The sequence below is a fragment of the Triplophysa rosa genome, linkage group LG25 (assembly GCF_024868665.1).
Source record: "Triplophysa rosa linkage group LG25, Trosa_1v2, whole genome shotgun sequence".
NCBI lineage: Eukaryota > Metazoa > Chordata > Actinopteri > Cypriniformes > Nemacheilidae > Triplophysa > Triplophysa rosa.
This window is the reverse complement of record NC_079914.1, coordinates 11,076,703-11,102,862: the sequence shown is the minus strand read 5'-3', so window position 1 is coordinate 11,102,862 and position 26,160 is coordinate 11,076,703. Positions and strand designations below refer to the sequence as shown.

At 39.6% G+C, this 26,160-nt stretch overlaps 1 protein-coding gene across 5 annotated transcripts; it reads right to left on the bottom strand.

The window, feature by feature from the left end:
* Positions 1–99: 99 nt before the first annotated feature.
* frem1b (Fras1 related extracellular matrix 1b) lies at positions 100–24,893 on the bottom strand. 5 transcript variants are annotated; one of them, XM_057325998.1, is made up of 39 exons: positions 24,580–24,878; positions 23,017–23,376; positions 22,736–22,906; positions 22,530–22,642; positions 20,458–20,794; positions 20,285–20,379; positions 19,633–19,913; positions 19,059–19,258; positions 18,658–18,981; positions 18,320–18,428; positions 18,109–18,240; positions 14,533–14,877; positions 14,275–14,417; positions 13,921–14,117; positions 13,757–13,847; positions 13,278–13,445; positions 12,894–13,102; positions 12,608–12,701; positions 12,184–12,436; positions 11,326–11,520; positions 10,048–10,233; positions 9,587–9,783; positions 9,282–9,507; positions 8,631–8,775; positions 8,003–8,144; positions 7,712–7,907; positions 6,820–7,084; positions 5,227–5,641; positions 3,343–3,544; positions 3,109–3,253; positions 2,816–2,945; positions 2,650–2,722; positions 2,414–2,563; positions 2,086–2,330; positions 1,963–2,010; positions 1,708–1,887; positions 868–983; positions 692–777; positions 100–601 (listed from the first exon to the last, which is right to left on the bottom strand). In XM_057325998.1, the coding sequence occupies exons 5-39, from the start codon at positions 20,686–20,688 to the stop codon at positions 387–389; spliced, it is 6,429 nt and encodes a 2,142-aa protein (XP_057181981.1). In that variant the 5' UTR covers positions 20,689–20,794; positions 22,530–22,642; positions 22,736–22,906; positions 23,017–23,376; positions 24,580–24,878; the 3' UTR covers positions 100–386. The 5 variants fall into 5 exon arrangements, with proteins under 5 accessions (XP_057181981.1, XP_057181980.1, XP_057181982.1 ...); XM_057325997.1 differs by having other exon boundaries at positions 22,736–23,376; XM_057325999.1 differs by having other exon boundaries at positions 22,534–22,642; positions 22,736–23,376.
* Between the last annotated feature and the right edge of the window lie 1,267 nt (positions 24,894–26,160).

The window sequence follows — 26,160 nt, the reverse complement described above, 5'->3', positions numbered from 1 at the left end:
CGGTTATCGAAATGCGCATTAGTTTCTATTCTAAAACTAAACTACTTTTTTTTCAGAACCTTTCATACTATTTCTGGATTTTTTGTACCTATTTATTTTATGGCATGGTAAACAGTAGCACGGTTTTATTGTAGAAACAGTAACTAAAGTGTTTAACCAGACATTTGTGTGCAAACGTTCGCCATTCACAAATGAACGACTCCTTTTTATTTTTTTATAACGAATTTTTTATTTTTATAGTTTTTATTGTATTATCACAATTTTATATGGCATTTAACCACAACAGAAAGCATCCATTACAAAAAGACGTTGTTTTACTTCAGTAATACGTTTTTAGTGTATTTCAAATCAATACAAAAATGACAATTATAACTTAAATATCTGTTTTAACTGATTTGTGCAGGTGCTGAACAAATGTATCTGTGTTCTGATCCGTTAATACAGCTTTTTGGGATCCACATCTTCTGACTTTGGACCAAAACACAGGTGGCAGTCAAGCTGTTGGGATCCTGATGGTTGGTCCCTGGTCCCTTCTTGAGTTTTGAGAATGTCAGAGGTCTGCCGTCAGTCCAAGACCACTTTTCATGACTGCCTGTGAGTCCTGCATAAATAACATCAAAGCATTCTTAATTACAGGAAAATAAATGCTAAATTACAGTACATGAACGTTTCAGATGATAAATAATCTTACCGATCCAGTACGCTTGCTTTCCAGCAAACTTCCACATCCACTTCATGTCAGTCTTGGAGTGCACACTTGTCAAGTGACTTTCAAACCTAATTTGGAGATGGAAAAGATGAAGTCTGTAAATATGCAAATATTTACACATGTATACTTATCCTTTACAATCAAAAGGTGTAACTTACAGCATACAAGCATGTTGCGCGCTGCTCCAGCTAGCAATACCAGGGCCCAAAATATAGCAGTTTCTCCGATGGTGAGTCCAGCCATTGGGACAACCAATGCTAACAGACTTCTGAGACTTTAAAAGAAAAAATATATAACATTTATTCCAGTGCAACACATTATTTTAGTATTTAAGTATTTAACACCATTTTGATGTGAACTTTTCCTTTCATTTTTACTCACCCACATGACGTTCAACATGTTTTAAGACCTCCCGGCGTCTTCGGAACACAAATAAAGATATTTTCGGTGAAATCCGAGAGATTTCCAGGCCTCCTCATAGACATCATGGTTATCGTTGTTGTCAAGGTCCAGAAAAGTACTAAAGACATCGTTAAATTGGTCCATCCGCACATAGTGGCTCAATTTAATTATTTGAAGCGACGGGAATACTTTATGTGCGAAAAACAATCCAAAATAACAACTTTGATCGATATATTCTCAAATCGAATGCGCCAGCGTCGAAGTGCTCTCGTGAACGTGCACCATATAGACTGACAAGACAGAGGAGAATATATCGATTAAAGTCGTTATTTTGGGTTGTTTTTCGCACATAAAGTATTCCCGTCGGACCTTGACAACAACTATAACCATGATGTCTATGAGGAGGTCTGGAAATCTCTCGGGTGTCACCAAAAATATCTTTATTTGTGTTCCGAAGATGCCGGGAGGTCTTAAAACATGTTGAACGTCATGTGGGTTAGTAAAAAATAACACCATTTTGATTATGAGGTGTGCTTTTCCTTTAACCCAAACACTCTTTTAAATATTGGCTGAATAATTAAGACAACATAGCCTACCTTGTGTTGTTGCACACCTGAATTCATTGCAAATGAGGCCGAGTCCCTCTGAGGGGTCTCGACTGATTCCGAATCGGCAGAATATCCAGACCAGGACCAGATCGGAGTGATCTCCAGTTCAGAATGGACACGAGGAATGGGCGCCTTTTCCTCTCGTCTCACTGGGAAAAGCCCATGAAACTAAAAAAATATATGAACTTGTCATGTTGTTTTTCTGAACTGTTTCAGTATTGAAAACATGAATGAAAACCCTACCGTCCAAACTCTTTCTTGATTTCTGTTGTCCACCTCTGGCAGATGCACCTAAAACCACAATCACACTACAATGAACGAAGTGAAGTAATGAAGTAAATGTCACATGTGTGGTTGCTGGCTCACTCTGTGTCTGTTTCTACCCAGAATCCTCAGCTGTTCCCAAGCTTCTCCTTCACCGAAATGGCTAAACTGGGTACGATATGGGACGTCCCCTCTCTGCGGATAGTTGTCCGAGAAGATCCTGGTTCTTGGGTCTGGAGTGAATTCCTCAACCAGTGCTGGTTCGGGCTCTTGGACATTTGGTGGGCTTAGAAAAGGATGTTCTGTGTCATCTTCTTCAACAATAAGATCATCTTGATTACACCTGCCTGGAGGTAATATTCTCAGATGATACGTACTGTATATAGCAGAAAGACTGTGTGATATGGGAATGGTGCAGGTCAGATTTTACCGTTTCTAGGATCCACAATCTCAACTGTGGCCTTGTTCCTTTGTCCCAAAACTGCATTTTTTGGAGCTTTTAGAATCACCTCAAATTTCTCATGGTTCTCCTCTAAACCGTCATCTTTGAGGTGGATGTTCCACATTTTGACGTGCACACCTAGTGCATATACAATGTGCACATACAACATATTCAACATACATCAAATCTTAGTAGGCTAAATGGAAAATGCATGAGATAACCACCTGGATCAAACTGTATAAGACTGGCCGAACTGTGAGTGAAGTCTTTCCCAACCTTGGCCGTGCCCTCTTCCACCTGTGTGATAACATTTTGGAAAAGATTAACTCTGTCAGTGCAAATATAGATGCATGTGACACGCCAATGCCGTTTTAAAACGATAAACCACACCTGTATGCCGACGTACGCTGGATCTACGCTGTTCCCACTGCGTACCACCTGCACACCGAGAGTTCCTGCATTCTCACAAACACGATAACAGGAAGCAGATAGCTCCACACGGGACCACCTGAGTTCCATCCTGTGTTGGTAATTGAAAAAGGCAAAATCACATTGGGCCCAAAAATGTATTCAAGTATTTGTTTACTTGTTTTGAACGAAATTTAATAAAGTATACTTTCAGGTTTACTTTGTAGGTACTTTTTATAAATATAATTTATGTGCGCTACAACGAGGTGACGTACACTTCAGGAAGCATTGTGTTTCCTGCTGGATCTGTGATTTGGAACTCAAAGCTGTCTGATGTCACTTCCATGTCCACAGGTACGACATAGCGCACTGCCTTCTGGTTCACATCCTTCTGGGTGAAGCGCCCTTTGATGTAGGCACCTATAAAGCAACAAGTTATTTCTACACCACCATTAACCTGATATATGTGCCATTTATAGTGACGGTCCATCAGCCACCCATGCACCTGCCTGTGAGGGCATTCTCAAAGTAACCGAAATGTGGAGGCCTCAGAATTGTGAACTCAAGTGTGTCGTCGGGGCTGTCTGGGTCGGTGGCTTGCAGTTCTTTGGAAGTGATGTAGATGCCTTGTTTGCCATCTTGAATACTCTCCACAGCACTTGGAATGCCCTTGTTTACAATATTGGGTGGTGTCTTGTCCAGTATCTCAATCTGTGAAGATGAAAATGATGGCTTAGGTTAGTAGTGCAACCTAAAGAGAGAAGACATTTAAAGTGCATTCATGCAACATTACCACTAGAGGGAAGCATTACAGTGTTACATATGGAGAAATGTTCATTTGAGAGTCACTGCTTACAATAAACGTTAAAAATATAGGAAATTTGAACATTTTAGTATTCATATACTTTTCCATATATTTTATACAGTATAAATGCAGTTTTATATAGTTAAATCTATCTATCCAGCCCATAATTTTTTCCCAATAAATATAATGCAATCAAAACATGTATTTTAATTTTAGTTTCATTAACAGTAAAATGACAAAACCAAATAAAAAACAATTTAATAATAAATTAAATTAACATAATATTACAAACACAATTAATAATATATCATTAAAACTATCATATTTATTTTTTTATGATGCAAAACATTTATTGCCCACCAGAAAAACGCATCCTTTCACAAAAAAATATTTTTTATTTCTTTGTCTTTTAAGAGGTAAAGTCTTGTGTATGAAAAGATAAATTAGGCCTATATATCATTTATGGCACGCCGGGGTCTCGAAGGTTGCGCGTTTTTGGCTTAAGTAACGCGCAGCTTCAACCAACGGTGTGCGCGCTCCCGCGGGTACGAAAACCATAGTTTTCGGCCGATACACCTGTGCACAGGGCGGGAAGTGCGGCCAGCACGTTTACCGCCCCGCTGACCGCTTAAACGGAATATTAAATGTGGATAGAGGCCTCGAGAGAGCGACGGTTGACTCGGTGAACGGCAGCGGACCTGCGCGAGCACCTGGCCGTCCGCAACTCTCCGTTTAATATGCAATCCAACAGGGACCTCTACGCTAACCCGTTGATCTCCTGTAGTGCTCAGTTTGTGTTCTAGCTGTTTACATGACAGTTACGTTATCTAGGCTAAAACTAAAGGATGATTATTATTCAACCATAATACAAAAAATTACCGTGGTAACCGTCGCCATACCGACTAACTTGTATGTCTATCTTTTATGCTTTTTCCGCTTTTTAATCGTACCTGTAAAGATGACTTGGTAAACAATTATTGTTTAGCTTTTGACAAATGATAATGTGATAAAATGTAATAAAACAATGGCAATTTGGACATTTGGCAATTTTTGGACTTGAAAGCATAATATGTAAAGAGAACAAATGACGCTTCTACTGTATTGTTGTATTTAAATCAGCAATAATAACATAACTGTGGTAACTATTAATATTGTATATTTTTGTTCCAATTCAGATCAAATATTTACATTTTCACAGTCAGTCATTAAAAAAACAAAAACAGTAGATTACCTGATTTGTACTAAATTGATTTCCAAGAAACGAACATTGAGGATGAGTAGTACAGTTTTTTAATGGGATAGTTCACCCAAAAATGACAGTTCTGACATCATTTATTCACCTTCATGTCAATCCAAACATGTATGACTTGTTTACTTCAGCTAAACACAAAATAATACATTTTGTAACCAAACTCTATTGGAACCCATTGAAGTAAAGTCATACAGGTTTGTAATGACGCAACATGAGTAAATGCAAGAATTTTAATTTCTGAGTTCGTTTCTGATCTCTTCAAGGATTACATTTGCATTGCAATGACTTTTAATCATTACTTGTGATTGAACGTCCTTAGATGGAGAAACATCCTACCTGTATAGTGAACACAGCAGGCTCTCTCTTCAGCTGTCCATACTCCAAATAACCCGTGTTAGATCCATCAGTGGGTTGAAAGGTGAACCTGTCAATCTTAGCTCGCCCGTTCAGATGGTGGTAAGCTAGATCCATGTTGTTAATGTCCGCTTGCGTGAAACGTGGCTTTGAAAGGGGAAATCCTCTCCAGAGCAACTTCCCATATCGTGGGCCTTGAGTAACGATATAGGTGAGGTTGTCCAGAACTGTGTCTGGATCATTCAGTTTCAAGTGCTCATGGGATATGATCTTCACAGTGCCCTCTGTGAGCAGAAGGCCTTTGTTAATGTTCAGGGTGGGAGGGATACGGTCACTGTGCTCCACGATGAACAGAACGCTGCCACTTCTGGAGGTCACGCCATTGGTGACAACAAAGCTGTATGAGAGCATAAATTGTGATCACTCTAAAAAACATGTGTATTGCTTTGTTTTTAGGCTTGTCAGTCAAAGAGCTCCAATCGTCATCCAACATGGTTGACATAATCGAGCAGAAAAGGCGACAAGGAGGGGTACAAGCCAGGCTGAGTCCCCCGTTCCACCCTCTGCCAAGGCAATCTGCCACCCAACACAGATTGCCCTGGAGCTGATAATTGCCAGCCATAGTAAACAACACGACTGCCACCTCGCACTAGACTCGCAACCGGCACGCAGGTCCACTCTCGCAGCCAGACTGGTGCAACATCTGGCATTGCCATTGTCCCGTATTTGCTTGGTACAGTAATTGTGCCCTGGGATCCCGTCTTTGGACAGCATCTCTTAGAGGCATATAACCAATGCCAGGGCATTATTACTTTCTTAATAATGGCCATTTATCATCAGCTGTCATGGCAGAGCAATGGGAGACGCAAAGATCTCTTCTTTTTTTAACCTCGCTGTCAGAGTTTGACATGTAGGTGTATCGCTCAGGTGTTAGGTAGCGCCTGCCTGTTTTTGCTTTGAATTTGCTAAAAAAAACAAATTAACCATTGTATTTGCAATGTGAAAAAGTAACATGGCATAGTGTCCACACGCTGCGCTTGGCCCCCATACCGCCCCATGCTGTGCCGACTGAACACATTGGCACAGAGTGGTCCGTATTCTCTTCGAAGGCCCACCCGCCTCTAGTCAGGCTTGGCTCGGGAAGGTTTGTTTGCTCCCAGATGACCCAATGAGGAAAGCAAGCCAGAGTTTTGGGTGACAAACCCGGTTATAGATTCACATGAGACGGCGCAGGTCAACTGTACACCCTGATTGAAGTCAGCCCGTTGCCAAATTGGCCTGAAAAAGCATGCGGACGAAGCAAAAGTGATCCGTCTCTTGTTTTTACATCATCTCTAATTTTGTATTGAAAGGACTGGAGTGGGCTAGCATAAAGAATTTTAAGGAAAAGAGTTTCATATGGTTTTAAAACTCCCATCATATCACCTATTATAAAATACATTATTGTACATGTTACTGTATTAGATTTAGCTTTTCTGAATTGATATAATGATGTACTATTTTTATACTAATAAATCATACTAAAACAAGATCAGACCTGTTATAATTAACAAAACAACAATGAAAATCACTGACCTGAAAGAATCGCGGTCAGCAAAGCGGCTGTTGTCATGAGTGTAGCACATCCGGTTGGCAGCCACGTCCATCTGGGTGAAAGAGAACACAGGAACCCCCGGAGTCTGAACCATGTGCAGGTGTCCATGTGCAGGTAGAACCGATACAGTATATATGAGCTCATCTGACGCACTTCCACTGTCTGTGGCCATCAGAATATCAGTGGTCAGGGTAACTCTCTCTCCCTCCATCAGGGTTACAGGTTTAGTGATGAGAGCAATGTCGCCTGTGTGCGGCAAGTAAACTTGGTTGTAACAATGCTTGTACTGCAAAAGCACTATTAGCAATATTGAATTGTTTATTTTTTCCACATGGGATGAGTGTGTGTGCAGATAAGCTTGTTGACATGTGAGAATTAGTTGTGGCAGAAGGGACAGGGCTGGGATGTAGGACTACAGATGTTTGGCCTCTGCTCTGTTAATAATTCATGCTGGCCGTTTAAAGGCGGCCCATCCTGCACGCCAGAACGTTCTCACCTCTCTTCCTACAGGATAAGTCAGAACGGAGCCAAGAGGACAATGGCTGCCATCCTTCCATGTTCACCCAACTGGCAAAGTCATTTTAGCCATAGGGAGTGCCAGTGCTTTTAATTATGCATGTACAGATTTAATCTGTCAACAAAGTTGTTTTCCTTGGACTTGGGTTGAGAGGAAAACAAATATAGCGATTGGACTGTCACTATGATAATTCTATAACTGCACTGAAGAAAATTTGGAGTGGCGTTATATTTCGTTATATTTCAATGCCTCGACAACATTATAAAATAAAGTGGGAGGTGGTAAAATGCTTTTTCAGTATTTCACCTTCATTTTAATGACAGTACAATGCAGACCCTCTGATCAACTAAACTCACCTTTTTGAACAATCCGAACCAAGATGAAGAAAGTCTGCGGAGGTGATGTGTTTTCCCCATCACTGAGAACAAAGTGAAGCCTGTCGTGACCTTTGAAGCCAACGATTTTAGTGTGAGTGTACCGGAGGCGGTTCATCTCCACATCCTCCTGGGTGAAATTCTGACCTGGACTCAGATCAATCCATCCTTCTTCTGTCTGGAGATCAAAGAAAACATGCATCATTACATAAACAATAATGGCTCTTTCAAATACACTGCATATCACATCGAGGACTATCCATCTTCACTAACCAAGAGTTGAAGAAGGCCAAATCTGGGACCTGCGTTGAGTATAAAGTAAAGTTGGTTGTCGGGAGTGTCGTGGTCCTCTGCTTCTAGCACCACACTAGAGATTACTTTTTTCTCCAAAGTTTGGACATCAACACCTGCATTTCTGAGCACAGAGATCAAGATGCTTTGGACACTTAACCAACCGATGCCAAGTCTCTATGCTACAGTGAATCCTAAATAAATAAATACGTATTCACATCTAGAAAAGCAACCAGGACCGGCCTGTCCGTGAGGACACCTCAACAAGGAAGCAGGCTATGCCAAAAACACGTATTACTTCTGCTGTTGTGAAGCTTACATGTACACCCTCATCCGGTGGAGGGTGTAAATACAAATCCTGCTGATCTGAGAGAAAAGGATGGAATAAAAATTAGCGATTTACTCAAGGATGTAACGTAATTCTAAGCTACTCCATCAGGGAGAGACAAATTCCCCAGCCACATGTGCGGTACAGGTACAGGTTGTATTGACCCCCTTCTCTAAACTTATCCAAGATCAGCTTCTGTCCAATGTCCCCCACTAAAACCCCCAACACATTCCCGCTTTCATCCGCCTTTTTGGCTCTGAATTTGTCCCAGGGCGTCCTTACTTTAGTAGCCGTGGCTTTTCATCATTGACTGGTATGATGCGAACGCACGCAGTCCTCTGGACTGTGTGCCCACCATCTGTCAGCTGTATGGTGAAAGTGTCCTTGAGGGTTTCCGTGTCATCGTGCATATACATGATCTTCATTCCTATAGATCACAGCAGAACAAAGAAAGTTATTTGATAGCGATTTCAAGTGACTGCTAGGCTAGCTCCTCGATAGCTGCCTTTGACTGATGTCGCTAACTCTCAAAAACTTTTGTATCTAAATTTACTAGTTCATCTGTGAATGCTCTCCCTTTCGTCAATGACCTAGTCACCCATGTTTCAAAGGCTCTTTATCACTCGCTAACAAGCAAAGCTGTGAGGTCGCCAAGTACCACGTGCGCAGCGGCCGCAACTTAGCCGCGCAGGGAGCAGTCGGAGCGACTTTGCAGATGAAGCAAGAGCACCGCAGGCAATCTGTGACCTTTGTCTCCTGCAACATCTGTTCTGCAAGCCTGGATACCCATAGTAATAACAAGCCAGTGCCCTCTGGAAGGCACACAAGGGTGGTTGGACCACAGAAGGGACACTGTCCTCTCAAACTCTAACAAGCTGATACCCAAGATGAATCCCACTGGGAAAACATTTGATCACTTGTTTAAGAACTGACCTTGTTGTAGCTCCTGTATAGTAAAAGAAAGAACCGCCAATGTTCGGTTTAGGTCCTCGGGGCTCAAGCTTTTGTAACGACTCATCTCAAGACCATATATGCCATTGAGGAGGGTTCCATGGGCGGGAGGAACCAGGATGGTGATTGTAAGTGTTTCTACTGGGATATCAACATCCACTACGTTTAGAATATCAGGACTGAGGTCCTTCATCCCTCCTTCCATGACCTATTGAAGAAGATAGTTTGTTTATTGATAAATCAAGTCCTGATACCAGACAGCTAGCATGTGGAAAAGCAAGGTTTACTGAGAAGTTGCCAAGCAGCAGTGATGGCACTTCATCGTTGGTAGGGTTGATGATGATGTAGAAGGGCAATGGTGCAGATCTCTGAATCTCATCACTGACGCTGATGGTGAAGAAATCGGCTGTAGGCTCCACGCCGTGGTTTAATGACTGGACATAGTTGATAAACCCTGAGCTGAGGTGAAGCTGGCTAAAAGAAACTTTATTCATAAAATTTGACTTAGTGGACTAAAATTAAAGGTTGTAGAATAAACAGATTAAATGTTAGAAGTTGAATTAAAGGTGTGATCTTTGATTCAATACTGCAAAATAACTGCATGTTTTAAGAGAATATATTTTATTTTAAGTTTATTTAAAAAAAAATATATAGACAAATGTTGTTCTACACTGCCAAAAAGGAACTTCTTTCTTGCAGTGTAGAACCAGCAAATTTACATTCAGAAAGCCTCGAGAATGCTACTGACCAACTCTGAGTCCAGCATTGCTTTTCTCAAAGCCAGGAGACGGGAGAACATTCTCCAGGAATCCATATTGCGGTGGGGTCACCAAGTGAAAGATGAGTTGATCCGGATGACTGTCAGGATCAGTGGCCTCTAACACCCCCCCACACAAACATGCACTGGAACCCTCATCTACCAGAAACATACCACCTGATGGAAAGAAGAAAAAGAACACTGCTATCACAGAAGGATGCTTATTTTTTCACTTGCACAAGTCCCAATATCTTTCTATCTTACAGTTCCTCTTTCCTCAAGCCTGCTATGCCACCCCACTAACACTCCGCTCTCTCTCTCTCGGCTGTCGGCCAGCACGCTGCCACCTGGGTGTTGATAAAGCCATTATGCCATTGCTTACTGGCATCTGCTACCATTTACTGCACTGATAAATAATGAATGCAGAATGGGCTCTGGTGAGGTTGTGGTTGGATGGAGCCCTCAAACACGGAGAGGAATTAATGACCAGCAGTCTGTAGAAAAAGTGCCAGCCTTTATTCAATGCAAATTAATTACATGCCGACATTTTCTCGCAGAGCAGGCGAGATAAGATACGTAACGTTGGATAATCCGTCTTTTTTATTTTAAGGATTAACCGAATTAGAGATTACAATTGAGACTGAATGAGGAAAATATAGGGAAGACACAATGAGTAGCGTGTCGTCTATTGTCTTTCTTTTGTGTCCACTTGCTCTCATGGGAATGTGTATCTTTTTTCTTCTTGTGCTGTTTAACTACAACTACTCTGCTCTATGTCTTCAATCTTAACCAGCTGGCGTGTGTGCCTACCTCCCGACAAGCATTCCCAGTACCTAGCCACTGTCATTCGCTTATTGTTTCGCTCTGGTCACTGTTCTGCATTGATAACTGTAAAGTTAAATTTCAGGCCTGGGATTTATCGTTAAATCCCTCATCTTGGCCATAGCGCTTACGAGACCTCTTGACTACCATTTCTCGGATCGAAATGCTTGCTTTAGTGTGGCTCCCTGAGCTGGCTGCATGCGAGACGGCGATTAAGCGATTCACCAAGCTGCGGTCCATCACATGCCTATAGCACAGACATGTCCTGGTTGCTTGATTACTTAAGCGGATTGTCATTAGGATGAAGTAATTACACCTTTGCCAAATGCTTTGGTGATTAAATCGAGAGTGTGTGCCGTTTAATCCATTCAGTGCAATGCAAGCACATGAAAGCCCATTGTCTTTTTTGTCCCCAAGACAACTACAGACCCTATAGTAGATTTTTACCCAGTGTTATGGCAGGGATCTGATTGTTGACAGGCACCACAGTGATGTTGAGGTCATAGACCGGAAGTGTCCCATGCAGGGGGACAGGTGGGGGTAGAGCATCCTCGGGGCAACAGCCATCCATTATTCCAGCCTCTCCATCAGACACTATGAGTGTGACTGTGTCTGACACAGGATCTGGACCAATCTCACCACCTATTGAATGAGGGAAGTGTATTGGAGAGCTGTAATTATTCATAACATTCACAATCTATTACTATGTATTTAATTCTGTGTTTAAATAAAACGGTAAGACTGGAGGCCGGGCATTGCAGCATTTTTCATACGATTCAAGTGGGTTTGCAAACTTATGCTGTGTTCACACCAAACGTTCACACCAAACGCCGCCTGATTTGCATCATTCACATCGCCTGCCGCAAGTTCGTGCGTATTCGCGTCTTTGCATTGACTTCATGTGTAATTTACTCACGCAAATCGCTTAATTCGTGTGAACTGTGACCACAGCATAAGGAATAAAATATATTATTTATAATAATATGAATACATGAATTGGCCTCAAAGTAATATATCTTATTATAAATTATTGTTCAGTTGTATGGTTGCCACGATATACCAGTATTGACAATAACTATGATATTAATAATCATAATTATAAATCATGATGATTAATATAATCAAAAAGAGAAACACAAAATAAACTAAATTCAAGCTCTGGACTGATAGAGCTATTAATTTGATCTTAATAGATTTTGTGATGATATTGTGAAAATCTGATGTTGTGACAGCCCTGTTGAATTGATTTATAAAATTAATGCTAATTTTAGAGTTTTTAAGTTTTAGGAGTAACACTGTCCTAACCTGTGTGCAGGTAGAAGATGAGTCCATTGAGCACATCCAGCTGAGAGAACTTGTCCACAGTGACTCCATTTCGCTGTAGAACCCCATGTGCAGGTGTTCGGGCCAACATGTATGTTAGACGAGTATCCTCGCTGTCCTCATCCGTAGCCGAGATGTACTCAACTGTAATCTGGACGCGACCGCCCTCTTTGCATGACAGTTCAGCTCTTAAATCTGAACCTAATTTTGGGGGTTCGTCGTTCACAGGCAAGATCTAAATACAAAAATAAATCCATTACATTTATTGAGAAAATACAGTAAGGGAAGCACGATATGGAAGTGTTAAGGTATATATTTAAAATATATCTACTATATATTATAATATAAAGTATGTTTGATTATATTTTACTTGTTTGCATTAACAAACGGTTAACTAAGAATATACCTGAACTAAAAGCTCTCCATTCGCCGAGTTGATTCCATCGGTGATGGTGAGTCCAATGCTATCCTTCAAGGTTTCTGAATCATCATGAATATATCTGTCATGACAGAGATGGGATTTCAATTCTTAATAGATCATAAAAGGGCCTCCAGTAATTCACCTTAAAACATAATAAAGCATTAATAAAAAAAATGGATGTACAATTGGTTGCTCAAAGGTTTTGATCCATCAAAACCTTACACCAAACCATGAATGAATTATCTCCCTCTGTAGCATTTTTATGTCCTACCTGACCCTCAATGCTTTTAGGTCCTGCAGACTAAAGCCGTCTCCTTCCATCAGTGTGGTGCCCTGCAGCTCCAGTCTTCCATGCTGTGGCTGAGTCTTCACGTGTACCCTGAGCTGATCTTCTGAACTGTCCACATCCTGCACCAACAGGTGTTCCCCCATCAAGAAACTACCGCCACCCTCCTCGACCCTCAGCAAGTTAGTGAACATCTGTGAATTTGGGAGACAAATACAGCGATTCATACCTGTAGTTATGTTGAAAAAAAGATTATGAAAAGCTTAGCAAGAAATACTGTGTCTGTTCAGTTCAATGATGAAACTTTTAAATCTTTTGTAGCAAAATACACATACACAAAAATAGAAACATTAATAGTGAACAACTCACTTGTGGAGCTTGGTTGTCAACGGGTGTTACTGTGATGTTGAAAGTGAGCCCTGTGAGAGCGCCGCCCTGCTGGTCACTTACAGAAAATGCAAACTGCACAAAGAGGGGGTCAGGACCAATATCCTCTATTGGGGGCATGTAACCGACTTTGTGATGGTTCACTGCATGCTGTGGAAGACATTAAAGATAGCATTCAACTACACTCTTAAAAATAAAGGCGCTTAAAAGGTTCTTCACAGCGATGCCATCAAAGAACCATTATTGGTTCCACAAAGAACCATTCAATCAATGGTTGTTTAAAGAACCATCTCTTTCTTACTTTTTACTTTTTGTGACACAGAACGGTTCTTCAGATGTTAAAGGTTCTTCTATGGCATCGAAGAACCTTTTGAAGCACTTTTTTAAGAGTTTAACTGGGTTTTACATACACCAAAATGATGTTTAGTATTTAAGATGCATTAGAGGTGCACGTTTCAGACCTGGGTGAATGACTTGAGCACTGGAACCATTGCGTCTTTTTTCATCGCATTTGTGCTGTCAGTATAAAACAGCCTGCCTGCATCTGATAGTCTGGAGAAGGTTTATGTTAGAAAAAAGTGAATACTTTTCAAAACCTCATTCTGAGAATAAATATATACTGTACCTAGTGTTTCCCGGACTGAAACAGGGACGAGTGATCACATACATGAGGTCAGTATCTGGATTCTCTGTATCTCTGAAGTGTAGTTGGCTCTGAGTGATGTAAACGACCTCGGTTTCTTTCACAGTGATGGAGCGGACCGTTCCAGAAACTTCCACAGGCAACTGGTCCTTCACTGGAAACACATGGATCACCACCGTCTATAGATGTAGAGACAAACAGCTTATATTTTTGTGTAGTGCACCTTGGTGGAACCTTCTTAAAGAACCTCTCAAAGGCATGAACAACATCAACGTTCATCTGACAAACTCCATAAGACCCAGATATTTGTTATTACTTGAGTGAGGTGGGACTTACATGTCTGTCAGACAGATTTGGAGGCATACGGGCATCTGAGAGGATGAAATCAAAGGAGTCTTCAAACACTTCCTCCCCTAAATGCCTGTAGTAGATGAGGCCCTGAAACAGGTCCCTCTGTAAGAAACTCTTAACTGGGACACCTGGTTGACATGAAGACATCGGTTAAGATCAACAGGTTTTACTTGAACTACTACACTGATTTTAATTGCATTGACAGATATATAAAACCCCATCCTGGCAATAAACCCCACTGACCTGGTTCATGTCTAGACGTTTTTTTCACCAGCTGTCCAGCTCTGGGTAAAGTGATCAGCTGATACTGAATATAGTCGTCGCTGGAATCCAAGTCCGAGGCCATTAGCATGTACTCTTCCACCCGAACAGAACCGCCCTCTTGGACCTCAAAGGCCACATTATTGATGAGAAAAGGAGGGGTGTCGTCTTTTGGAAGCACGTAGATGGGGAATTTGTGTCTGATGCTGTGGCGGCCATCTGTGATGCGGAAGACGATGTAGTCCCTGGTGGTGTCGCTGTCAGAGTGGTGATAGACCACAACCCCCTCTCTGAGATCCTTCACCTTAAACATGAAACCTTTGCCACCTTGAATAAAGAATGCTGTTACTCAAAAAAATCATCTGAATGTATGATTAATGACAAGCCAAAAGTTCATTAATTCCAGTTTAAGACAATGAATTGATCACATTAGGTTCAATTCTATCTAATTATCTTAATCTATATTATCCATATTGTCTACATCTATATAATCTATGTCTATTAATCTACTGTGTATGGTCTATATCATCTATATTTATATAATTGAAATCTTTATTATCTATATCATCCATATGTATATCATCTAAATTATCAAAATCTGTTAATCTACATTGTCTATATGTAAATACTCTACATCACCCATATTTAAAGGAGCACTGTGGGATTTTTAGGAGGATCTATTGACAGAAATGCAATATAATATACAAAACTATTTCTTCAGAGGTGTATAAAGACCTTACGTAATGAACCGTTATGTTTTTATTACCTTAGAATAAGCTATTTATATCTACATACAGAGCAGGCCTACATACATTGAATTCGCCGGCATGTTTTGTACAGTAGCCCTACATGGACAAAGAGCTCTACAAAGCGCGTTTTAAAATAAGCGAAGACGACACAAGAATATACAAGCAGCACACTGGTTCCAGATAAACAGTGATGCTCAAAACTGCTCCGTCACACAGTTAATATTACAACAACAACATATCTTGGTTTCAAACAAACAGAAAACCAATGTTACTCAAATACTGATGCGAATCAAAGCAACCTCCTCAGGGTGATTTTTAGATGATCTTTCTCTCCAACGTCTCTCTGCTGGAAAGTATCTCCATAAATATCTATGAGTATCTCTGCTAAAAGCCTTAGTACCGCAGGTCCTAACGCGTCTCTGCTGGAACGTCTTTATAATATTAACGCAGGTCCTGACTTTTATCCTTCTTTTTATATTAAAATCCACAGACCCTTTATTTTATGTAATAAATAAGACATCGCTCTTTCTACAGTCTTTCTAATGCCTGCATTATCTCTTCCCTGCGTCAACATGAGAAGACACGCTGTCTCAGCCGACGAGATCTTTTTCGTACTGTGGTGGCCACCGTCGTGTTTCAAAAGGGAGAGGTGGGCGAAGGACTGAGAGATTGTTGCAATTCTCAGATTCACTGCTAGTAGCCGCAATAAATCCCACTCTAGACCTTTAATCTAAATCTATATTATTTTTTATCTATTAATATTATATTATATATTATATAATACTCTTATTCTTTTTATGATATTTTATTGTATTTATTGTCATTATATTATATATTATTATTTTTATATTATTATTGTGTAATCAGTAACTATATTATGTATATCTATTGTTTTATTATATATATATATATATATATATATATAATATATAGTATATATACAGTATATATATATATTCGTATAGTATATATATATATGTATATTAGTATATATATATATATTCGTATATATATATATATATATAGTATAGTATATATATATGTAAATCTATATTATCAGTATCTATTCATCTATATTATCCATATCATCCATATCTAATCTAAATCTATATTATTCTATTCTATTTATAACCTATATCTCTACTATTCTGTATAATCTATATGATCTATATCTATTATTTTATTTAATATCTATATAATCTAAATGTCTATTGCCTATTTAATCTATAGCTTTATTATCTATATCATTTAAACCTATATTATGTATATCTATATCTAAATTGATGTCCTCTACATCTACTTATGTATATTATCGACGTATATCTTGTTTGCAATCTTACTCTTTCGGTTGGATGAAAATGTGAAAAATAAGTTTCACTTTCGCCTGTGGGCACGCACGCTGCCTTCATCCCAACGCAGAAAACAAAAAGAAAAATGGCGTCCTTCCCAGGCGATGGCTGGCGCCCACCGTGAAGCAGAGCTCATCCTGCTTGCCAGGGAGACAGAAGGGCAAGGTCACCAGACAGATTGAATGATGACTGGTTACACAGCAAACCCAATTAGCAACTTCATCAGGGGGAAAAGGGCCACGAGTCCAATGGAGAAACAACTAAGTAATTGGGCCCAAAGGTGGCTGTGGGCATCAGGCCCAAAAAAAAAACAGGCTCCATCACATGAGGACATTGGGCAGAAGCAGAGGCATGTTTCCATTTGGCCAAAGGCATTAGACTACCTGAATGGGAACTTTCCCAAGGGCCGGAGTCACTTGTTAGATGTCCAGGTGAGGAATTCCCAATCCTTATCTAGGTTCTCAAGAGAGATCTGTCTGTTCTAAACCAGAACTCAATGGGTGTCCAAACATTTTATTGTAAAAAGAACTAACGTATGCTTTTGGACGGGGCTGGGTGGATTTGGAGCCAAAGGTAGGAATTGATTCTGTTCTACGCCAAAGGGATCGCAAATCACGTATAGCTCAAAACCATAAACACCAATTAATAGAAGCGGTTGGTTGAACATGGAAACAGTTGTTTGAGAAGTCTGGAGGCCGGTGCTGATCAGGAACCTAGAGATACTTGAAACCAGAAATCACCCATTTAGTCCCTTACAACAAAATGGCTACATACGACAAACCACAGATTTAATTTCATACATCGCTGTTGAATCTGAACCCAGTTCTTCATTTCACACACATGTTTGTAAATATAAACATCTGAAAATGCTATTTAGACGTAGACTGTCACCAGTCCACAAAGCTGGCTTAAAATAGTCTGTGGGAAGCGAAATCACCTTGTGTTGTACATCTGGCCTTTGCGCAGAGGCATGAAATGCCATAAGTCTTTACAATCTGCTTCATTCAAGGTTCGTGCGAACCAAATGCTGTCTCACTGTCCGCTGGAGTGGAAGGACAGACGTTACGGCTCTAAAGACATCTTCTGGTCGTGAGGGCCCCTGGGCGAAGTGTCGCCAAAGCATTTTACACCTGATTAGCAAACTCATGCAGGGTACCCGGACATATGTTTCTTGCATGATAGATGGTTGCCACATGGCAAGAGCGGGTTTACACGTCGTGAGCAGGGATGCACTTTACACGTTTGACTCGAATGCTGATACAATTGAAGTTGCTTTAGACAAAAGCATCTGATAAATGCACAAGTGATGAATAAGGATGAAAAGAAATTTGGATGTATAATGAATATAAAATTTCAGTGCTATCGTTCATTCTAAGTTCTGTATCATGCAATAACTGCTAAGTTTTTATTGGAGTTTTGTCTTTAGCATAATATATTAAATGAAGTTAAGACATTTTTACCTCTAACACTTAAGTGTCCATTTAGAGGCCCATCCATAGCGATGAGTGTCACAGCATCTATATTGTCATTATCAACAATCTGTAGGTTCTCCCAAGTGATGGGTCTGGACTGGCCTTCCAACAGATCCAATCCTGTAAGAATAAAGTTGCTCAGCCTATAACACCATTTCTATTTTTATCATATTATATATAATTCAGTAAATCTGCTGACCCATATTCCATGAGACTCGAGGGGAGTTGGTCTCTGCTGTACGGATGGAGATGTGCATCAGGATTGGTGAGCTTGCCGCAAATGAGCCGTCAATGGCTTCGAACTCAACCTGTACAACATAAACATTTAAAGAAATATTTAACCCAATCATCCTCATGTCATTGCAAACCTGTTTGACTTTCTTTCTTCTTCAAAACACAAATTATTTTTTTTTTATTATTTTTGTAACCAAACAACATTGTCCCCCACTGACTTCCATTGTATGGACACAAAAGACATTTCTCAAAATAGCTTCTTTTGTGTTCCTCAGAAGAAAGAGTCATTCACAAAAAACCAACCTCATAATTTCTCCTGGCTGTATAGCTGCTGTTTGGTGGCTGATAGGCAATCTTCATCTCATTCAGATCTTGCCATGAGAAGGAGGAGGCGACTTTGGTGTGATCATCCAAATGAGTTATATATCCTTCCGCTGGTGGCTTGGTCACGTTAAAGATCAGCTGAGCCTGAGGGGTCTCATCGTCTTTGGCATCCAGGGCAGCGGTCGTCATGGGAGTCAAGATGAACTGATCCACCTCCAGGATGAACATCGACATGAAGGCAGCATGAGGGGGTTGATTCTGCATGGCACCCTGAATCAGTACTGGTAACCAGATATTCTCAGTCTAAAAGATTGGAGAAGGATATTCAGTGCCTTCAGTGTGATGTTCTTATATGGATCTGATTTTGTGTGATATTTTACCTCCAGCAAAGCTCGTGAAGACTGGTCCCTGAACTCCACCCTGATGGGGACATAATCGATCTCAGGTGATGGAGGGCTGAGGTGCTGGTACTTCAGACCTGAAGTGAGGAACGCCGCACAATCTGTCTTCAAGAACTCTACTTCGCTTGTATTGTGGTCACATGCCTTGTTTCCTGGACAGGGGGTTCCAGTATGCCGCCCTTGAAAGGTTTAAAGGAAGGTAAGATGATCTACAGTAAGGGACTAATGTTTCAAAGAGAATCAAGTCATGTTTTCGACCTCATGTTGTTCCAAACCTGTATATGACTCTTTCTTCTGTGCAACACAAAAGACGATATTTGGAGAAATGTCTCCAGGAGGTTTTGTGTTCATACAATGGTAATCAATGGGGGACAATGTCGTTAGGTTACCAACGTTCTTCAAAATATCTTCTTTTGTGTTCTGCAGGAGAAAGAAACTCATACAGGTTTGGAATGACATGATGGTGAGTAAATGATGAACACGTTTTCATTTTTGGGCGAACTGTCCCTTTAAGAGTCAAAATAATCGTTTAGTGTATTCAAAATCCAAATACCTATTCTTGGTCCAGCCTCAGACGCCTGTACAGTTGTGTGATCCTCAACCACCAGTTGACCGAGCATTGAAATGTTGATCTCTGAGCTTAGAAGACGGACGGTGCAGACCACACCAGCCTGGGTTTTAAAGGTGAGGACAGTGCTGTTGATGGTGTTGGAGAGCCCGTAGAACTCAGGAACCACCAGAGGGACACTTCCGAACTCTATTAAGCTTCTCTGAGGTTCTACAACCTTGACCCTAAGCAAGACAGTCTCAACGAAAGTCACTGTGTCTGTAAACCTGAGTGTGCAAAGAAGAAACGCAGAGAATGTTATGGAAATGACATTAGACTTTAATGGTTTTTGCAGCAGGACACTTTCATGATTTATTAATACATGAAAAAAAGCTTTGAATTGACAAAACAACTGCTAAATGTTAGTTAAGGGATAGTTCACTCCAAAATTGTATTTCTTCCATAATTGTTTTCACCCTCATGCCATTCCAAACCTGTATGACTTTCTTTAGCAGAACACAAAATAAGATATTTTGAAGAATGTTGGTAACCAAACACATTGGACCCCATTGACTTCCATTTTATGGACACGTTGATTTTTGGGTGAACTCTCTCTTTTCTGTTGGAAAAGGAACGATTATGACAACACAGTTTTAACCTGTAGACCCTCAGCATGACTGTGTCCTCCTCTAATAGTGGGCTGCCGTTGTGAACATACTTCACTTCATCTTGTAAGAACTGACAATCAAAGACCTGCAAGACAACATTAAATAGTTTATTTAGTAAATACTACATGGGTATAATTTGCTGAAACTGAATTTGTTTTCTTACCTGAGGCGTGAGCTTCCCCACTCTCTGTGTGACGGGCTCAGTGACCACCACCTCCACCTTGCAGGCCTCAGTCGCCCCCATCGAGCGGAACTTGAGTACACCTGCTGTGACGAATACAGATCGGCCCCTTGTTACCTGGAGGCCTGTGTTTACCTGAACCAGACTCGAACCTTGTGCATGTGTCCATAGGGAGCTCAAGGTAACGGTGAAAATAAAGAAAGTCACTGCCATCTTTTCGGTAAGTTCAGTTGGTTTGCCGGCTCAAAAACAGGAATTTCAGCACAAGGGTAGTTCTTTAGACAAGTCTTTCGGTCATTTCCAGCTAGTATGTGCTGAACTAAAGGTAAACAAAACAAATCAAGAAACAAGAGGATTAGTTGTAATATTAAAGGTGCAGACTGTTACTTTTGCCTGTATATCGCCGTCTCTGTTTGTAACATAAAATTGCAGGTTTCTTGATGTATTCATATTTACGCGGGTTAAAGCGAAATGACATCAAACCGACATCTCTCATGAAATCATACCAGACAGCTCAACTTATATATCATTATTCTAAACATACTGATTTGAATTGCAGTAAGATAAAGAGACAGTTCTCAACATTGTTTTTCTGTACTTGCTCAATAACTTATTTTTGTTTCTTTTTAACCAAATGATTACCAAAAGTTGCAGTATTAATAGTTTACAAATATTACAATAGTTAACATTTCAGTGATTTATTGAAACATTTTAATTATGTAGCCATGTCAAACGATTTATCTCATCCAGAATATATGTTTGTGTTTACATAATATATGTCTGTATACTGTGCATATTAATTTTGTATTTATAAACACATACACATACATGTATACATATTTAGGAAATATTTACATGTATTTATTTATATTTACCAATAACTGAAATTATATATACATTTTTCTTAAATATATACATGTGTATTGTGTATGTTTTCATAAATATAAAATTCATATGTACAGTACACAGACATATATTATGTAAATACAAACTTTTATTCTGGATGAGATTAATCGTTTGACAGCCCTAATTTTAATTGAAGCCTCAAACCCTGGCACAAACAGCATTTATTTTAAGTCTGAAATGCAACAGCATGGGCATGAAGGGGTTAATCTCTGGAAATGAATTCAGGCCAGTGATCAAAGGAGCATGTGAACTGCACTTCTTCTGGTAACTTCCTATGTAGCCAAATGCCAAAGAAACCAGACAGCACAGTTGTCAGACAAGGCTTTTGTCATTGAATCACACTGACATTTGAAGGGATAGTTCACCCAAAAAGGACAATTCTGTCTTCATTTACTCACCCTCAGGTTGTTCCAAACCTGAATACATTTCTTTGTTCTGCTGAACACAGAGAAATATATTTGGAAGAATGTCAGTGACCAAACAGATCTCATCCCCCATTTACCGACAAAGTAGGGAAAATAAATACTATGGGAGTCAATGGTACCCCATAACTGTTTTTACATTCCACCGTCTTCTTTTGTGTTCAACTAAACAAAGAAATGAATACAGGTTTGGAACCACTTCAGAGTAAATGATGACAGAATTTTCATTTTTGGGTGAAGTGTCCCTTTAATGTCAAAATCATTGAAACAAGCTTTGAGTACTTTAATTTGAGCAACATGCATTTTAATAAATCTGATCTCATGCTCCAAACCTCCCCTTTCAAAACTGTTTTGTAAATGTAATGAGAAAAACGAGTTTGGAAAGTCAGATTCGACTTTAAACCCTTCAATACTCATTCATCAAAAACTGCATGTTTAAACATGACTCAGCATCGACTTGGACATCATGCGCACTCTTGACTTAAGAAACACAAGCTAACGTGTTCAGACAAAGAATTGGGAACTTCTCAATCCCCGTTACATTCTCTTAAAACAATAGAAGACTTTCACAGAAAGTTGGTAGCTTGTAAACAGCATTTGTCCTTGTTAAACACAAGCCAACGCGCGAAAGCAGGGATTGTGAAATTTGCCTTCAAATGTCTCCTTTGCTACATTTTATCGTTTCAAAACACAAAACAGAGAGCTAGCAGAGCATTGTTAACATACCTACAGCTGAATCCGCTGTTGGCCAGTTCTCCTCGATTGTGCGGACTAAAGAGGAATCCTGTCAGCTCCTCGGGTCTACCCTCAACTTCCCCCCTGCTGAATAAGAACCATTGCTGAAAAACAAACAGACAGGGAGAGAGAGAGAGAGAGAAAAAGAGTGAAATATAAGAACAAAAGAGGGTTGACATGTTTGTTTGCCATCTTACCTTAAGCAGAGCTGCAAACCCAGCAGAAACGCACGGAAAAGGAGAGGAGAGTTAAATCTCCAAACACAGGAAACGTGCAGAGCTCCAAAGGTTGTTACTTTACTCTTGCTCTTACAAACCCAGATGTTCTTATTCCCTCAAGAAGACAAAGCTCGGTGCACTCCAAAAAAGCTCCAAAGAGTGCAAAGGCAGACAAAATATAAAAAGAAAAAAGGAAATAAGCGACGGGTTAAAATTAGTACCAGCTTTGAGCGCAATTTCTCAAACTTTGAAAGGCCAACCTGCGAGCTGAGCCCCGGGAGCTTTGATGTTTTATTGCCCTGTGGGCTCCATTAAAGGAAATGGACGTCGAAGGGGGATCAGACGTACACAAGACTTTAACACAAAGGTGTTTCGGAAAAACAGTCACCCATATGTATCCGCACTCGAGCAATTCTCAAATGCTGTCCACCCGCACACGCTTTTATCTTGCTCCGGCCTGACCTGCGGGACAAAAGCATACCGCACCCCTGCTGGGCAACTGCGTTCAGCCCGAGACAGATAAATGTGGTGTGGTCAGTTGTGTTCACCCCCCTGCTGCCTCCACATAGGGGTGAGAAATGCTGTTGCTATTCTACTAGAATAGAACTAGTGGACACATTCTGTAAAAAAATGATTAGAAAATTTTTTGCAACAGGGTTTAAAGTATAAAAAGAAACGATTTACGATGAGGAAATAAATGAAGACATATACTTACAACTATTAAATTATTTAACAACATCAACAATATTCAAATGAATTAAAGCATCAATTAGTTCAAATTCTTTGACCAAAATAAATAATCAGAATATTCAGGTGTAAGAGCTTTTGGGTATTCCTCATTTTGATTTGATTTTATCAGGATAGTCCCATTGAGATGTAAATCTCTTCCAGGGAATGCTCTTTGCATTCTGAACCTCTATTTTTTGTTTTCTTTAAATGTTTAAGGGATCTTAAGAGAACTTACATTCTCATAATCTATATAAATAGTCTCAAAAGAACTAAAGTGATTTAACACATGCTGTCCTGCACACCGTTTACCAGATGCCCGAGTTTGAGTAAACCTGTACTATGGTCCATTTTTTGAATTTGTGAAAGAATAAATGCATACAATTATGTTATATTTATTTTTCTTTGAGTCGCTCGCTTGACAGATCTGGGGCCGCAATTGTACATTGCTGATGGCGTTGATAGACTATGCCAGTTCCATTTGATCCGGTGTCGTGTCGAATCAACAAAATGTGTTGAGGCATGATAAAAGAGACTGCGACATGAACATGATCACGGACTGAGAGGCTGACTATAAAGAGTCAACTCGTTTTTACTCAAAGAGAACTTTCAATGAGTTTCAGTTTAATGTTTCTTATGGAAATGATGTCAAAAATATGATTTATATAATATAAATAACATAAAGTAAATAATATCTTTAACATCTAATTAAGCTAATAAAAACAAACTCAAATTGTATTTTATGTAACTTTTTTGAACTACAGAATAAACAGAATGAGCTACAGTTTTGCTACAGAAAGTTTAACTATGGTATGCTATAATAAAATTATGGTAATAGGCTATATTGTACTACATTGTATATGGCGATATATTATACTGCTTTCATAATGAATCTTGAGGAAAAACATGTATTTGACTAATTTTATTTAGCTTTCAGATTACATAGACCATATACAAACGAACTGTATCACATTAACAATTTCGACCAGAAAAAACTCAGAGCTCTCTTCAAATATAGCCCATTCATATATGGCTTCAGTTTTCGTTGCAATTACAAATCGAATGAAATAAACTTAAAAAGCCACAAAAGAACCGACCTTTTGATAAACAGACCGCATGCACAAGGTTTTATCAGATAACATCAGTCGTATTACGCGCTGGTTGACGCCACCGATGAAGTATTTGTTTTATGAATGAAACGCTAATGGCAGAGGGCGCATGCGCAGAGACGCGACAGCTGCCAGGTAAACAAATGAGTACAGTATAACCAGGGCCGTCGCAAGGGGGGTGCGAGGCCCTCCGGAGGAGAGAGTGGTTTTTGCGAAAGTTTTATGATGATTTTCTAAAATAAAAACTTGCAGGGAGTTTATCGTTTTTACTTTAAAACCTTTTTAGACAAAAAACTTATTAGGAACTGCCACGTTACAAAGTTTGAAGAAAAAAATGCATGGTTCAATTTAACGAAAAATGTCAAACCTTTTTATAAATGTTTTCAACGAACACTTATTACTCACCCTGAACTATGTCTTCTCGCGGCTCGACGGTAGCAACAGTGTTGATCGTAGCATGGTGGGTAACGTTAGCTTTCACAAATTTATTTTTAAATAAATTTGCTTTTAAAAATTAAAGTTTTTTTTCTGAAACTCTTGTTTCTTTTCCTTTTTTCGCACCCTGACTCGTGTCGACGAAATCGATCAAGCTCTCGTGCTACAGCCGACATTTTTTATTCATCCTCAGAGTGAGCAGCTATACGTACATAGAACGAGCACGCCATGGAGCGAGCAAGCAGCACGTACATAAGGCCATATAGAAATTATTAAAACAATGTTATACATTTGTTCATGTGTTATGAAATTATAGATAGAGGAAGACACATCAGAAATTTTATTTTGCTTGGTGAGAAATAAAAAAATATATATTTTTTTTTTCAGGTCAGGCGCGAGGCCCCTGGCACGGCTCTGAATAAAACAATCGTCAAAAACCTGTGATTTACTGTTGTGTTCACTTGTGAACATCTGCTGCTTTGTCTTACCTTATGTTGATGCCAGCTTCTTGTGCTATTATTATTCGCTAACGCTAAGGGTCCCAACAGTTTTCATTAATGTAAAAAAAATGTAATTTAATGCACGAGAAATGCAAACCTTCCGTCTCTGTATAGGCTACTTGTACTGTCTCAGAGTATTCTCAAATACTATACAATAAGTTTGTTTGTCGAATTGAGTTTACAAAACGATGTAAGGTTAGCCTAATTCGTGTATGTTGTTGTTGATGATGTTTTTATATGAGTACTGTGCCCGTATATGTGAATTATGAATTTGCTAAGAATTTTTTGCGATGAATTTGCTAAGAATTTTATTTTAAATATTATCGCCAGTTTCTATCACAACTTTCAGGATATATTTCATAGTTTTTTCCCGATGCTTCTATTATACAAGTTTTTTTTACATAGTGCTTTGATAATGTACATTTTAATTAATAAATATTAATATTGTTCTAATATAAAAAAAATATATATTTAAAAAATCTCATTCTGGTTGGGGGGCCAGTGACTTTTTGGGGGGGGGGCGTGGTTCCCTGGGTGCTTTATCCAAGTTGATGTGCGCTTCTGAAAACTCCCGGCGCTGCGCGAACCGATCTGAGTTTGACATAAACATATCATGAAATCGTTGTCGCACTAC

Excerpts from the sequence above, each read along its gene's own strand:
- frem1b (XM_057325997.1), bottom strand. The coding sequence starts at position 20,688 with ATGGCAGTGACTTTCTTTATTTTCACCGTTACCTTGAGCTCCCTATGG. Across the intron at positions 19,914-20,284 it reads GTCATGCTGAGGGTCTACAG|GTTTACAGACACAGTGACTT; the intron begins GTTAAAACTGTG and ends TTGCACACTCAG. Across the intron at positions 3,254-3,342 it reads CTTTGAGAATGCCCTCACAG|GTGCCTACATCAAAGGGCGC; the intron begins GCAGGTGCATGG and ends GTTGCTTTATAG.